Source organism: Triturus cristatus, chromosome 8 (genome assembly GCF_964204655.1).
Source record: "Triturus cristatus chromosome 8, aTriCri1.1, whole genome shotgun sequence".
Classification (NCBI taxonomy): Eukaryota; Metazoa; Chordata; class Amphibia; order Caudata; family Salamandridae; genus Triturus; species Triturus cristatus.
Genome location: NC_140591.1, coordinates 85811335 through 85825133, shown reverse-complemented (window position 1 = coordinate 85825133; position 13799 = coordinate 85811335). Strand labels below are relative to the sequence as shown.

The 13799-nt window shown below is 40.3% G+C and overlaps 2 protein-coding genes across 2 annotated transcripts in view; one reads left to right on the top strand and one right to left on the bottom strand.

Annotated features, from left to right (window-relative positions):
• The window catches only part of LOC146801389 (uncharacterized), a 217576-nt gene extending 207784 nt beyond the window's left edge, over nucleotides 1-9792 (top strand). Inside the window, exon 3 of the mRNA XM_085621060.1 lies at nucleotides 9132-9792. Coding sequence (XP_085477186.1) covers nucleotides 9132-9219 — 88 coding nt within the window. The 3' untranslated portion in view covers nucleotides 9220-9792. The remainder of the gene's footprint in view (nucleotides 1-9131) is intronic.
• DRD3 (dopamine receptor D3) overlaps nucleotides 1-13799 on the bottom strand; it is a 1045748-nt gene that overhangs the window by 202718 nt on the left and 829231 nt on the right. The window lies entirely within an intron of this gene.

The following is a 13799-nucleotide window of genomic DNA, read 5'->3' as shown; positions in this document are numbered from 1 at the left end:
GTTGAGAAATTTACGGGAAAAGATGATGTGTCTAGAGCCTAGACCAAGGATGACACAGTTCGAGGCGTTGGTGGAATGGGAAGATGAGGTGCATGAGCGAGAAAAGCAGAGGAGTGGAGGCAATTATAGGTATATTTTTGGGAGGAAATATGATCGTGAAACTCATCATGATCGAATGAGGAGATGGCGAGATGCTAGTATGTCAGAGGGATTATATCCAATGAGAACTGTTGAGAATCGGAAGGGAGGAAAGGTGCGGAAAAGGTACCTGATACAGAATTGAGGAGGTATGGGGTTAATGATTATGAGGATGAAGTCATGGATGACATGATTTACAAGAGACCACCTCCATATAGACCAGAACCAGAAGTGAGAACACCAGTTGCTACTCCAATAAGAGATACTTTGCAGATCATTAAAACAGAAGTTGTGACACCTGATTTGAAAAGTGGTAGCTCTTTCACGGAAAGAGAGAGAGAGTGAGAGAGAGTGCAATCGGTGATGAGAAGACAAGAGAGTTAGCAAGAACAACATCTGAGTTGACAGAAAAGATCAGAGAATTAACAAAGAATCTAGAAGCTGTTACAGTGCCTGTAACCATAGGTCCGGTTATGCCTATTTTTGATAAGCAAAGAATGGGTGAAAATGGTTTGACAGTTCCATATGTAGGAAATGGTTTGGTTAATTCTTCGGGAGAGTCAGGAATGAGGATGGAAGAAAATCATTTGAGACAGCTGAGACATGACACATGTGGTGGAGGGTCAGATGTACAGCCTAATTCAGGATTGAATACTGGTTGTTTAGAAAGACCAATTTTAGAACCACAGAGGATGGCAGAACGAGTGACTACAGTGAAAAGATCTACAGAAATAACATTTGAGGATTTGAATGATTGGTTGAAAGTTCTTCAAAAGAAGGATAAAGATTCACAGGCAGTGGATGTAGCCAGGTTGCGCATAGAACTGGAGGAACTCATAGCAGGGACAATTCCTACAGAGATGTTGAAAAATCATCATGATGGAGAGTTGTTATTCATGTGCAAGAGTATTACCTGGAGGGCTAAGAGTACACATGACAGGTTGAGAGGAATAGCGAGTGAAATGGGAGTTGATATTGATAAGGTGAAAGCTTTGCAGAAGCCTTACAGGGTGGATTTCTCTGACAAAGACATCGAGAATCTAAATGATAGTGGCAGAACAGGACAGATTAAGGAAATGATTTCCTTATTGCGAAAATGGGGTGATGTGGAAAAATGGAAGGATAGGTGGTACAAGAAAAGGGAAGATTCAGTGGACAGGACTTATTCAGCATTTCCCATGAGAGAAAAGGAAAAAACAGTGGATGCTTATCCTATGAGAGAGATTCCTGGAGGAGGATATGTACATGTCCCATGGACTAGACAGGATATTTTGTCATTTACGAATGATTTTCCTCGATTGAGAGAAAAGCCCGTCGAGTGGTATAGGCAGGTGGATAGGTTTGTGAAATTGTCAAAAGTGCTGTGGATTGACCTGAATAGGTTGTTTGATATAATTGTTCCAGCAGAGTGCAAAATAGTTGTAGATTGGCCTGCTAAGGAGTATCCAAGAGATCAGAAAACAGGAGCACCAGACCCGGAGGTGATGAAGAAGTATGAGCAGGTTATTGTGTTCCTGAAGAATAAGGTACCCCCTAAAGAGACAGACTGGGTTAAAATAGATCGAACACATCAGGAAGCAAAAGAATCTGTTGATGCTTTTTCTGAAAGGCTGATACTGGCTTTTAAACAGTTCAGTGGAGATGAACACCTGGGTGATAAGGATTTGAGTCATTTTGTATACAGATTCGTATATGGCTTGAGACCTGAAATCAGTGAAAGGATTCGAGAGCACACAGTTGATTGGCAGAGTAAAAAGATTGATGAGATCTTGAGACATGCGAAGTATTTCAGTGATGAGATTGAGGCAAAACAAAGAAAGCTGAAAGAGAAAGCAATGTGGGCACAGGTGAAAGTTGCTGAAAGACAAGAAGCACAGATGGTGGAACAAGCAAATAATCCGGGAAATAGGCCTAGATATGGTGCGGGAAAAGGAAAGGGGAATTTAGAAGAGGCCAAGAAGAAGTTCCCATGTCACAACTGTGGACAATTGGGGCATTGGAGATCCGAGTGTACCAATCCACCATTAGTGAGTAATGAGAATAAATCATTGAATCAACAGGTGCAGAACGAGGGGTGTAATCATCAGCAGCAACAGCAGAAGGTTGTCAGACAGCAGAGTCAAGAGCCAAAACTGCCCTTGCCGCAGAATAGAGGGTCTCAGAAGTATAACCAGGACTCAGGATTCTACAATGATGAGCAGGTAAACAAACCGAGACGTTCAAACCCGGTACAGCAGTACTGGTTAAACAATGAGGGGAGTGAGTCTGAAGGGGACTACTGACGGTGCCGAAGAGAGGAGGAAGAGTGCATACTTGGTGCAACTCTAGAAATAGACCAGGCAGGACCATTTGTAGATGGGAAAATAAATGGGGAAAGTGTTACTTTTTTGGTAGACACAGGAGCGACGAGATCAACTGTCAGGTCAGCAGATATAAGAAATCTTCCTCTCTCGGATGAAGCAATCCAAGTGGTTGGTGTAGCTAATACACAGATTAAGACTCGTCTTACTGAACCAGTAAGGGTAAGAATAGGGAAATTTTCAGACATGCACAGGTTTGTAGTCTGTGACACTAGTCCAGTGAACTTGTTAGGTAGGGACTTATTGTGTAAAATGAACTGCACAATTTTTTGTACTCCGGATGGAATAGCTTTTGAGACACAAGATGAGGATGTCTTGTACAGGATGACTCTAGATAATAGAGAAAGTGAGATTGTTGGGACATATGCTGTATTTAATCCAGATGACTTACCTCAGGAGTTGAGGAATACAGTAAAAACAGTGGTTTGGGATTTTACTGGAGAAGATGTGGGATTGATGAATAATGTAGATCCAGTCAAGATTTCAGTGAAAGAGGGAATCACTTACCCTAATATCCCACAGTACAGATTGACGCCAGAGATAATTGAGGGAATAACCCCTATAATTGACAAGATGATTCAACAGGGTGTTTTGAGAGAGTTACTGAGTAGCCCATGTAATTCACCGATAATGGGGCTAAAGAAACCTAATGTGAAGTTCAGGATTGTACAAGATTTGAGAAAACTTAACAAAATTGTGGTAGCATGTTGTCCCATTGTGCCAAATCCGTCAGTGATTTTGTATCAGATTCCACATGATGCTGAATGGTACACGGTGATTGATTTGTGTCATGCTTTCTTTTCAATTCCATTGCATCATGACAGCCAGCCGATTTTTGCTTTTCGGTTTGGACAGCGTATTTTGGCATGGTGCCGTATCCCACAGGGGTATACAGAGAGTCCATCAATATTCAATCAGTTGTTAAAGAAGTCTTTGGAGAGTTTGATGATGCCTGAGAGCTCAGTACTAGTACAGTATATCGATGACTTACTTGTGGCATCAAAGACACCTGAAGCTTGTGAAGTAGATACCATAGCTTTACTGAATCATCTGGCAGATGGAGGGTTAAAGGTATCTCCAGCCAAATTGCAGTTTTGCAAGAAAGAAGTGCATTATCTTGGACACAATATTGAGAAAGGTCTGAGAAAAGTGACCAATGACAGGATCAAAATTATCAGAGGAATGAGAGCCCCAATGACCCAGAGAGAAGTGAGGATGTTTCTGGGAATGGTGGGTTATTGTCGTCAGTGGATAAGTAATTTCTCCCTGATAGCAAAGCCACTGATTAAATTGACCAAAAGTGAAGTGAAAGACCCATTGGAACTGAATGCAGAACAAATGGCAGCATTTGAAGAATTAAAGAGCAGAATGTGTGAAGTTCCTGCTTTGGGAATGCCAGACTATGAGAAGGAGTTTGAGTTGTACTGCAGTGAGAGAAATGGATGTGCACTTTCAGTGTTGATTCAGAAACATGGACAACTGAGAAGGTCAATTGCGTATTTCTCATCAACACTTGACCCAGTAGCTGTGGGTTTGCCAGGTTGCCTGAAAGCAGTGGCTGCTACATGCAGAAGCTTGGAACAGAGTGAGGGTATAATAATGGGATATCCTGTACGGGTATTCGTACCTCATGATGTGGCGATTCTTTTGACAAGAAGCAGGACTCAATATATGTCACATAGTCGATTGACTAAATATGAGAAAATCATTCTGGGAGCATCAAATGTGACTCTTGAGAGATGTGTGAATGTGAATCCAGCAACACTCTTGCCAGATGCTGAAAATGTAAGTGTGAGAGATGATGTTGATCATGATTGCCTGGATGTGCTTGATTACTGTACAAAACCGAGACCAGACATAAGAGATCTACCACTACCTGAGAGTGATCATGTGTTGTTTGTGGATGGATCATGTCTGAGAACTGATGATGGTGTGCTGAGTGCAGCATATGCGGTGTGCAAGGTTTCAGAGGTCATGGAAGCTTCGTCTTTAAAGGGAGTAAGGTCTGCTCAAGTGGCTGAATTGGTGGCATTGACGAAAGCTTGCAAGATTGGGAAGAATTTGAGAGTGACTGTGATGACTGATAGTCGGTATGGATTTGGAGTGGTTCATGATTTTGGCCAACTTTGGCTACAGAGAGGTTTCTTGACGTCGAGTGGGACTCCAATAAAGAATGCTGAAGTGATTGGAAAGTTGCTTGAGGCGATACAGCTGCCTAAAGAACTAGCAGTTGTGAAATGTGCTGCTCATGGACAAGGAGATGATTTTGTTACTCTTGGTAATCGTTTTGCGAATGACATAGCGCAGTATTGTGCAAAGAACGATCATTCGATTAACAAGGGACGAGAAAGGGAAATGTCTTTTTGTTCTGTGATGTTTACTAATGTCCTGGAAACATGGGATGAGGTGAAACAGTTGCAGGATGATGCAGGAGATGAGGAAATGAGGGATTGGATTAAGGCAGGTTGTGCTCCAAGAGAGAAAGATCATGTTTGGATCTATAGAGATGGGAGACCAGTCATGCCTAACTCGATGTTATCAACAATGGCAAGAATGTATCATGGCCAGGGACATCTGGGGAGGGACGCTCTGATTAGGTCCTTTAAGCAAACCTGGTACAATGCAAAGTTCAGGCTGATTGCAGAGAGCATCTGTCAGAGATGTTTGATTTGTCAGCAGTTCAATACTGGGAAAAAGACAGTGGTGAGCCTAGGAACAATAGGCAGAGAAGGAGGTCCTTTTACCAGAATGCAAATAGATTTCATTGAAATGCCTCAGGTCAATAGATTGAGGTATGTTCTAGTGGTAGTCTGTTTGTTCTCAAGATGGGTAGAAGCTTATCCGACTAGGAGAAATGATGGAATAACAGTGGCAAAGTTGCTGTTAAGAGAGCTGATTCCTAGGTACGGGTTCCCAGTGACAATTGAGTCAGACAGAGGGGGACACTTCTACAATGAGCTCATGGGTTTGATTTGTGAAGCATTGAGCATACAGCAGAAGCTACATTGTGCATACAGGCCAGAGGCTTCTGGTGTTGTTGAACAGATGAATGGCACAATCAAAAACAGGATTGGTAAGATGTGTTTAGCCACTGGAACGAAATGGCCTGATGTCTTGCCTCTAGTGCTAATGACTATTAGGTCTACTCCAGATAGAACTACAGGGTTGAGTCCACATGAAATATTGATGGGACGGGCAATGAGACATGCATTCGTGCCTGTCAACAAATTGATGACAATAACTGATGACATGATTTTGGATTACTGTAAAGGCCTGGCTGACGCAGTTCATTCTGTGTTTCACCAGGTCGGAGGAGACGCCACCACACTTGAAAAGAAGCAAGCTCATGATCTGAGTCCAGGAGACTGGGTGAGGATAAAGGTGCACAGAAGAAGAAATTGCTTGGTTCCAAGGTGGGGAAGGCCAAGACAAGTTATTCTGACTACGACAACTGCAGTAAAGTGTGCTGGTGTGAAGAACTGGGTTCATGCAAGTCATACTCTGAGAGTTCCAAATCCAAAGGATGGGACTGGGAAAGAGTATTTTGAAGAGTCAGATTCCAGTGATGATCCAGACACTGAAACAGTGAGAAGAAAAAAGAATCCTGAAAGGGGGGAAGGGTTGGAGAGAGAGTCAGGTGATTCTTTTTTCTTACTGAGAGAAGCTTCAAGAGAAACATTGAGAGCTTCAGAGGAGAGTTCAGATTCTGTAAGAGTGCCTGAAGTTGTTCCAACAAGCAGTGGAGAATATAAAGGAGGAAAAAGGAAAGAAAAGAGCAATTCCACAGAGACTACACCTGAATCAGATGAAGAGGTTGAAGATCCACCTGAGATAATTTCTGAAGAAGTAGGGTCAGAAGAAGATAGAGAGGGACAGATTGCGGAGGACCCCCGAGGAGGCGTAGGGAACATTCCTGATAAGCTAGGTGAAGGGACAAGTAGACAGCAAGAAGATTGCGTGTCGGAGACCCGAGGAGGGACAGTAGTAGGGAAATCTCAATTGGTGGAGAAGAAGTCTGTGGAGCAAAAGAAAATTGTTGATGAACAAGAGGCGAATGAGACAGAATTGGATGAGAGTGAGAATGGAAGATCAGAGGGTCGAGTTCTGAGAAAGAGAACTTGGATCGGAGAAAGAAATAATAAAGAAGTGAGACCGAAAAGGAGTGTAAGAGGAGATCTTTGGCCTAACAAGATAAAGAGGCTAAGGTACAGACTGACACGAGCAAGTTCAAGTTCATCGAAAGCTGAACAGGTGAACGAGGTGTCGAGTCAGAATCAAGCAAAGGGTGAGAAACAAGAAGAATCAAAAGAACCAGAGGAGATCAAGAGAATCAGAAAACCTAACCAGAAGTATAGGTCACCGGAATGGACGTATATGGCACTGTCTGAAGAAGAAGAGGCAGAAAGTCAAGGAAATCCAGAGGGGACCTTACGAGAAGTGGTTGAGGAGGAGAAAACTGTTGGAATCCTGAAAGTTATCTTGACTGACATTGGAGAAGAGTCAGATGCTCAGGATATTGAAGATCTGATACAATTTGATGTTGCTGAAGAAGTAAAAAGTGATGAAAATCCAAATTGAGTGAACTTAAGGAGTCACTTGGGGAAAGTGAAAAGAAGAAATCTGAAACTAGCGGATTGAAATAATCGAGAGTTCTAGTGTTTCCAGTAGTGGAGTAGAAGAGGCTAAGTCAAAAAACGCTGCCAAAGTAGTAAAATGGCTAACACAGAGAATAATAAAAGTAGATGTGCCTTCTTGAAAAGATGGTGTAGAATGTGCTGCTGCTGTACAGGATTATTAATGCTACTATGGAGTGTACTTGCTTTATTAGTTACATTTAGAGTTACAATAGACACTTTTGGAATACATACTGAGAATATGACTAACAGAGGGAAGAGTTCACAGAAAGTAGTGCCAACTAGAATTAGTAACAATAACATACATAAAGATAGATCGATTAATGATTTTTCTAGAAATGTTTTTTCAAAGTTGTTGTACGAATACGTAAAGACAATGGAAGTAAGGGATTGCTACGTCTGTATGCAATTTCCTGCATCCGTTTCAGAAGGTGTTACTTATCATCATCTTCCAGCTACGTATGGGATTTCATGCAGTGTGCTAAGTAGTGTTTTTTATTTGTTAGGGAAAATAGATTATGAGATGTCTAATAAAGATAACATTTTTGGGCAATTGCCTATGAATAAGAAACTAAATCCTGCAAAAGAAGCTAACATTTTTGGTGAGGTTTTTATTGAGACAGAAGAATTAACATTAGATTATATTTTTAGAAACAATTTAACTTGTAGTTTGAAAGAAGAAGAAAAAGCTTTCCTGGATATGGTAGAGAAAAGGAGAATGAACATGCATAAAAAGGCAGGAGGATATAAAATGAGTGAGACAGTGTGGGACATTGAGATGGGAAAGGAGTTGAAGAATGGGGCCAGTCCAACTTTGGCTTTAGATGCACCACAGAAGGGTAAACTATGCATTACCAGAAGGAGATCCCAATATGATAATTATTTCGTTGGGACTAGTGAGTGTCATGATACATACTTTATTGCAACAGGATGGGGATTCAAAGGTGGAGAAGATCCAGTATTCCCAGGAGTGTATTATATTTGTGGGAATAAGGCTTATTACAGGTTGCCTGACCATTGGTATGGCACGTGTTATGTTGGCTTGGTCTTTCCAAAGATTTTTCATATAGATAAGATAGAAGATGTAGAACACATTAATTTACTAACACGCTTTAAGAGAGAAACTTGGTCAGAAATTGTAGGAGATATTTTTGGAGCTTTGATTCCAGCAGTGGGAATTTCATTAAATGCATATGGAATTCGGAAGTTGTCAACAGTGGTGGATCGCTTATCGACAAGCACCGCTGGAGGGTTTCTTTTGGTAAATACGGAGATGGTTGCCTTACGGGCCATGTCTATGCAAAATCGACTTGCCCTTGATATTCTATTGGCCAAAGAGGGTGTTTGTGTTGTAAAAACAGGGGAGGGAAAAAGAAAATTATGAGAGAAAATTTTGTTTAGAAACAAAAGAGGTCAAGGAGAGACCCACAAGAAATAGAATTAGAAGAATTTAGGGAGAGTGTGTACCTGGATTCGAAGAGGGATGATGAAAGAGAGTCTGGTGTTTAATGTTGTCTATGAAAGACATTTCAATTTCTCCTAAAATTGGGGACTAAATTTCTTTTTTTGGGTTGGTTTTTGTGGTGATATATATCACCAAAGGGGGGATTGCTGGAGCAGGGTTTTCTATTGAAAATTTATTGAAATTTAAACTCCAGTTTATGTTTATAAGTCATAATTAAAATTACTGATAATTAATTGTTAAATATTAATTTTGTTAAAGATTCTGACTAATCAACCTTACTAATGAAAGAATTACACGCGGGATTGCATTCATGTTGCTTTATTAAAACGTGAACTAAGTTGGTGAGCAAATTAATAAAATAAGTGTTGCTAAAGTGCTATTTGTTTTGTGTTTGCGCTTTAAAATAACGTGCTTTAATGCTTCTTTATGTTGCAGATGGCTAGTTAATTACATACACATAAGGGTATTAGTGGGTATTAACACTGTATTATCATTACAATGTAGTAACGTTGTTTTGTGTTTCTTTTAATTAAGATTGTCCATCCATTCTGGCCTAGTAAAAGATGGCCGATATATACAGCCTGCATTTGAGTTGCTGGAATACGAAGAGAGGTCTCGCTGAATATGGTTGGAAACCACCTGACCTCGGCTTCTGTCTGTATTGAAAGTTTCCGTGAGGACAGCAGCTCTGGGCTAGATGCCAGATGTCACCAGATATCCTTGGAAAAGAAAGAAAGCCACAATGAACTTTGATAAACTTGCGGTGGCTTCACTATGGTTCCGAGGAAGAGCATTCATGGATGTTTCATTTTTTAGTTTGAGCTTCCTTCTTCCGTGTTTTTATTTTTGTGATTTTCGAGAGCGGAGGTTTTTCTAAATGTTGCGAGTCAACATCCTTTCCTGCTCGCTCTGCTCAGCGGCTCAACGGACGTCCATAGTTTGTTTGTAACTTTTAATTTGTTAGTTTCCCTATAAATATTGTTAGACTAGAGAGGGTCTAAGGCCACTTCTTCCCGAACCTATGCTCAAGAGGATCGACGCTGATTGAGAGGACGGCGACTCGGGAGACTTTACTGAGAGACCTGTCCTGACCTGAATGACACTTAGCTAGAATAGGTAATTATGAGAATAATGATTCTGCTATTGATTGACTTTTCATTTGAACTAATTTAGATAAAGATAACCTTTGTTTGAATTACAGTGTCGGGTGGTTATTTCTTTGTCAATTATTGAATTATCAAATTTGTTCTTATTGTTTAAATCATGACTCAAGACATGACAATTTGGTCGCATTGACATCAGTTTAGATGCAGATTGGTTTAGGAGTTCTCTCGTATATCCAGTGCGGATAGAGTAATAGTACGAATATTAGTGTGATGGGCCCTAGCGTATGATAAGTATGTGTGCGTGTGACTGTGGAATTACTCTGTCCGTGGAAGTAGGGAGAATTTGTATGCTCCGATCTGCAGCAGGTGCACTAGATTTCGAGGGCTAACTCGTGTCTAGGTGCTAGAGCATACTCACGTGCTGTGCCCCGCTCCTTACTGCTTTCATTTTGGCTATAACATGCCTGTTGTGTCGGCTTGAGCATCCTCGGGTTTAGAATTTGTCGCACCCTTTCTTTGCAGCCCTGAAGATCTAACAGGCTGCTACAAAAAAGTTAATCGCCGCAATGTTTTAAAATAGAAGCGCCATGAAAATGGAGTAAATCACACACCGCAGAATAAAGGCCCGCAGTTACTCTGAAAGTGAAAGTGACATGAAAATCTAAAAAAGCACATACCGAACGCCGTTGTTCGTTAAAATAAATGCACCATGGAGATCTAACAAGTTATACGACCATAAACGCTACGGTTTGTTAATGTGAAAGCGTTGTGAACACATAAGAACTCCCATATGGAAGAACGCAGCGCCGCAGGTTGTTAAAGTGAATGCGGCATGGCGAACTAACACTCGCATATCAAACAATGAATGCCGGGGACTGGTAAAGCGAAAGTGCCGCAAAAAATTTAAGAAGTATCATACTGAAGAACGTTGCACCACTGTTTGTGAAACTGAAAGCGCCATAAAGATGGAAAACGTTATATAACACACAATAAACGCAGCGCATTGTTAAAGGAAAAACGCCGTGAAACGCCATGAAGTGTAAGAAGTCACATACCGGAAAATGCAGCGTAGTTGGCATTGTCCCGAACAGTGTGTGTATAAAATAGTACTGAACCAACATATACTTCCAACCATATTACGCCGCGAGTGCAAAATCCAGCCCGTATGGTCGAGCCGAAAAGGAGACTGGGAGGGAACAAACAAGCCTCACTTCAAATCGAAAGCGAGCATTTAGCATAAAGTGTGACGCGTGCCAATCAAAAGCATAGGCGGAGCTTCCACTTCAGTTCCGAAATCGCCTTGACGACAATAGATCGCTGCAAAGCTAGGACGAGACCTAAAAAGGATGCAACTTACCTTGCTGGTTGTGAATAAATCCCTGTTTTGAGGAGTGCATTTCACCTGGGGGCAACTTTTTTTTCATATATATATATATATATATGTTATAGTTAGCTGGACATTTCACTCGTAAAAAACCAATGAAATTCCCCAGTTATAGTTAGTGCAGGCAACTATAACTCACGCGACCGCAATCCTCTGCTGATGACGTCAGATATTACATCACTGTATTTAGACACTTATTTACCCATGTCTTCTTCCATTAATCTTTAGCTATACATATAATACAAATATTTATTTTTCATAAAGACATATGTCATCAGTGATGTAATATCTGACGTCATCAGCAGAGGATTGCGGTCGCGTGAGTTATAGTTGCCTGCACTAACTATAACGGGGGAATTTCATTGGTTTTTTACGAGTGAAATGTCCAGCTAACTATAACATGTGTGAAACCTATGGTTTTTTAAGTGAATTTGCAAGGTTTTTTAAATGCTAATTCGCAACTATAACGTGTGTGAAACCTATGGTTTTTTCAGTGAATTTGTACGGTTTTTTAAATGCTAAGTTATGTATTTATTATTTTTTTTTTTTCAGGTTTTTCACCGTGCGCGCAATTCTGATTGGTTGTTAGATGTCGGTAAACATTCGAATCGGTCGAAACCAGGAAGTGTCGGCCGCCATTTTGTCTTTCGCAGTCTGAGGGGGTGAAAAAAAAAGGTGGAGAACGTGAAAAGGGGGCAGAGTGGACAGTTCCTGACCCCCTAGCCTTGGTCAGGGGTCACAGAAGGACCCCCAAATGCGAAAAAAACAATTAAAAATAAAAAAAAAAAACGTGAGGTGCGCGCCCACTGCGCACGCACGGTGCGCGCACGGTGAAAAACCTGAAAAAAAATAATTAATAAATACATAACTTAGCATTTCAAAAACCGTACAAATTCACTGAAAAAACCATAGGTTTCACACACGTTATAGTTACGAATTAGCATTTAAAAAACCTTGCAAATTCACTTAAAAAACCATAGGTTTTACACATGTTATAGTTAGCTGGACATTTCACTCGTAAAAAACCAATGAAATTCCCCCGTTATAGTTAGTGCAGGCAACTATAACTCACGCGACCGCAATCCTCTGCTGATGACGTCAGATGCGAACGCCACACACGGGCAAACTTTGTTTGGATTTGGAGCGGTGAGCCTTAGCCGCGAGGATGGCCCTGCTGCGTACACAGCGGATCCGCATGGCCTAACCAGGTCGTGCTTATGGAACGGGGAGTCTGCATTTGAATGATGGACAATAAGCAGTTTTCAGCAATTTCTGCCACGCATCCACCCACTGGGGTATTGACATTGGAGTTTATTTGAAAGTACGGCTGCACCCACGGGGGTTATATGGAATGTGAACTGCTAAGACCATAAGGCATTGGGTGCCTACGCCTATCAGGGCGGGACTGCAATATTTAAAGCGGATGTCACACGAAGCGCAGCTGGTCCTTCTCTTTCTCCTGATAGCCTGTGAACAAGGACGGCAAGCGTCTAAAACGCGTCAGGCTTTTAATTTTGGTTCGTGTTGGGAAACTGAGACTCTGCTATCTTCAAATAAAAGGAGAAACACTCCCCGTGTGTGGCGTTCTCATTAAGGGCAAACTTTGTTTGTATATATATATATATATATATATATATATATATATATATATATATATACATATATATACATACACACACATATATATATATACATATAATATTATCACAACTATTGAAGTACATATTAAACATTATAAAACAAACATCTATTAGCGTTCACCTGAAAGGATGTGCCTGAAAATAAAGTTGAAACAAAAAGAAAACTAACCAATAAAAATAAACCATATACAAATGGAACCAATAAAATAACACTAACAATTAAACTAACTAACTAAAAGGTACATACATTTTATTAACTTACTACTCCATAAACTATAATAGCTGCAACAAGAGGAGTCTGCCGGATTTTCTAACCAGAAACTGAAAACAGAAATGGATATATTAATACTACTACCTTTAAAAGTAAGTAAAGCATATACTCAAACTAAAATATATAATTGATTAAAGTTAAAAATGTCAAATAAAAAATTGTAACGAAACACTCTACTACTTCTATATCTTTACGTTTAGTTACTATTAAGAAATTACTACAACATTGAGGAACTGTTAGCTACCGAAAAACAAGACCAGTTTCATACCTGGTAAAAGACATACAAAAAGTAAGTAAGTTAAATATACTACTGAACAGGAACTCACCCTAATATGATTACAAAATAAAACTTAACTGCTTCAGCCTCTACTAGCAACCAACAAACAAACATTTTGAATCAAAATAATGCACTTTTTTTAACCCAACAGAAAAGAAAGCACATGTTCCACAATGAAACACCCCAACAAAATCCTGCAAATAATGTGTACAGCTTACAGCATGCACATATAAAAGAAAAAAAAAAGAAAACAAATAGCAAAATTCTGTATGTCAATAACAAACAAATTAATCATTTTAAAAATATGATTATTTATGTTATTATAGTATTTTCAAACATAATATTTATAACACAAAGAGGAAGCTACATCACATTACAGAAAGAAAAGCAATTATTATCTCACTTGGGCTACACTTACAGGCAAGAAATGACAAGCACAGAAACTATAGCTGTGGTGCGGGCACCACCGGTCCGACTGCCCAATTACAACTTGGGCAGTAGGACCACCATTGCACCGCCGTAAA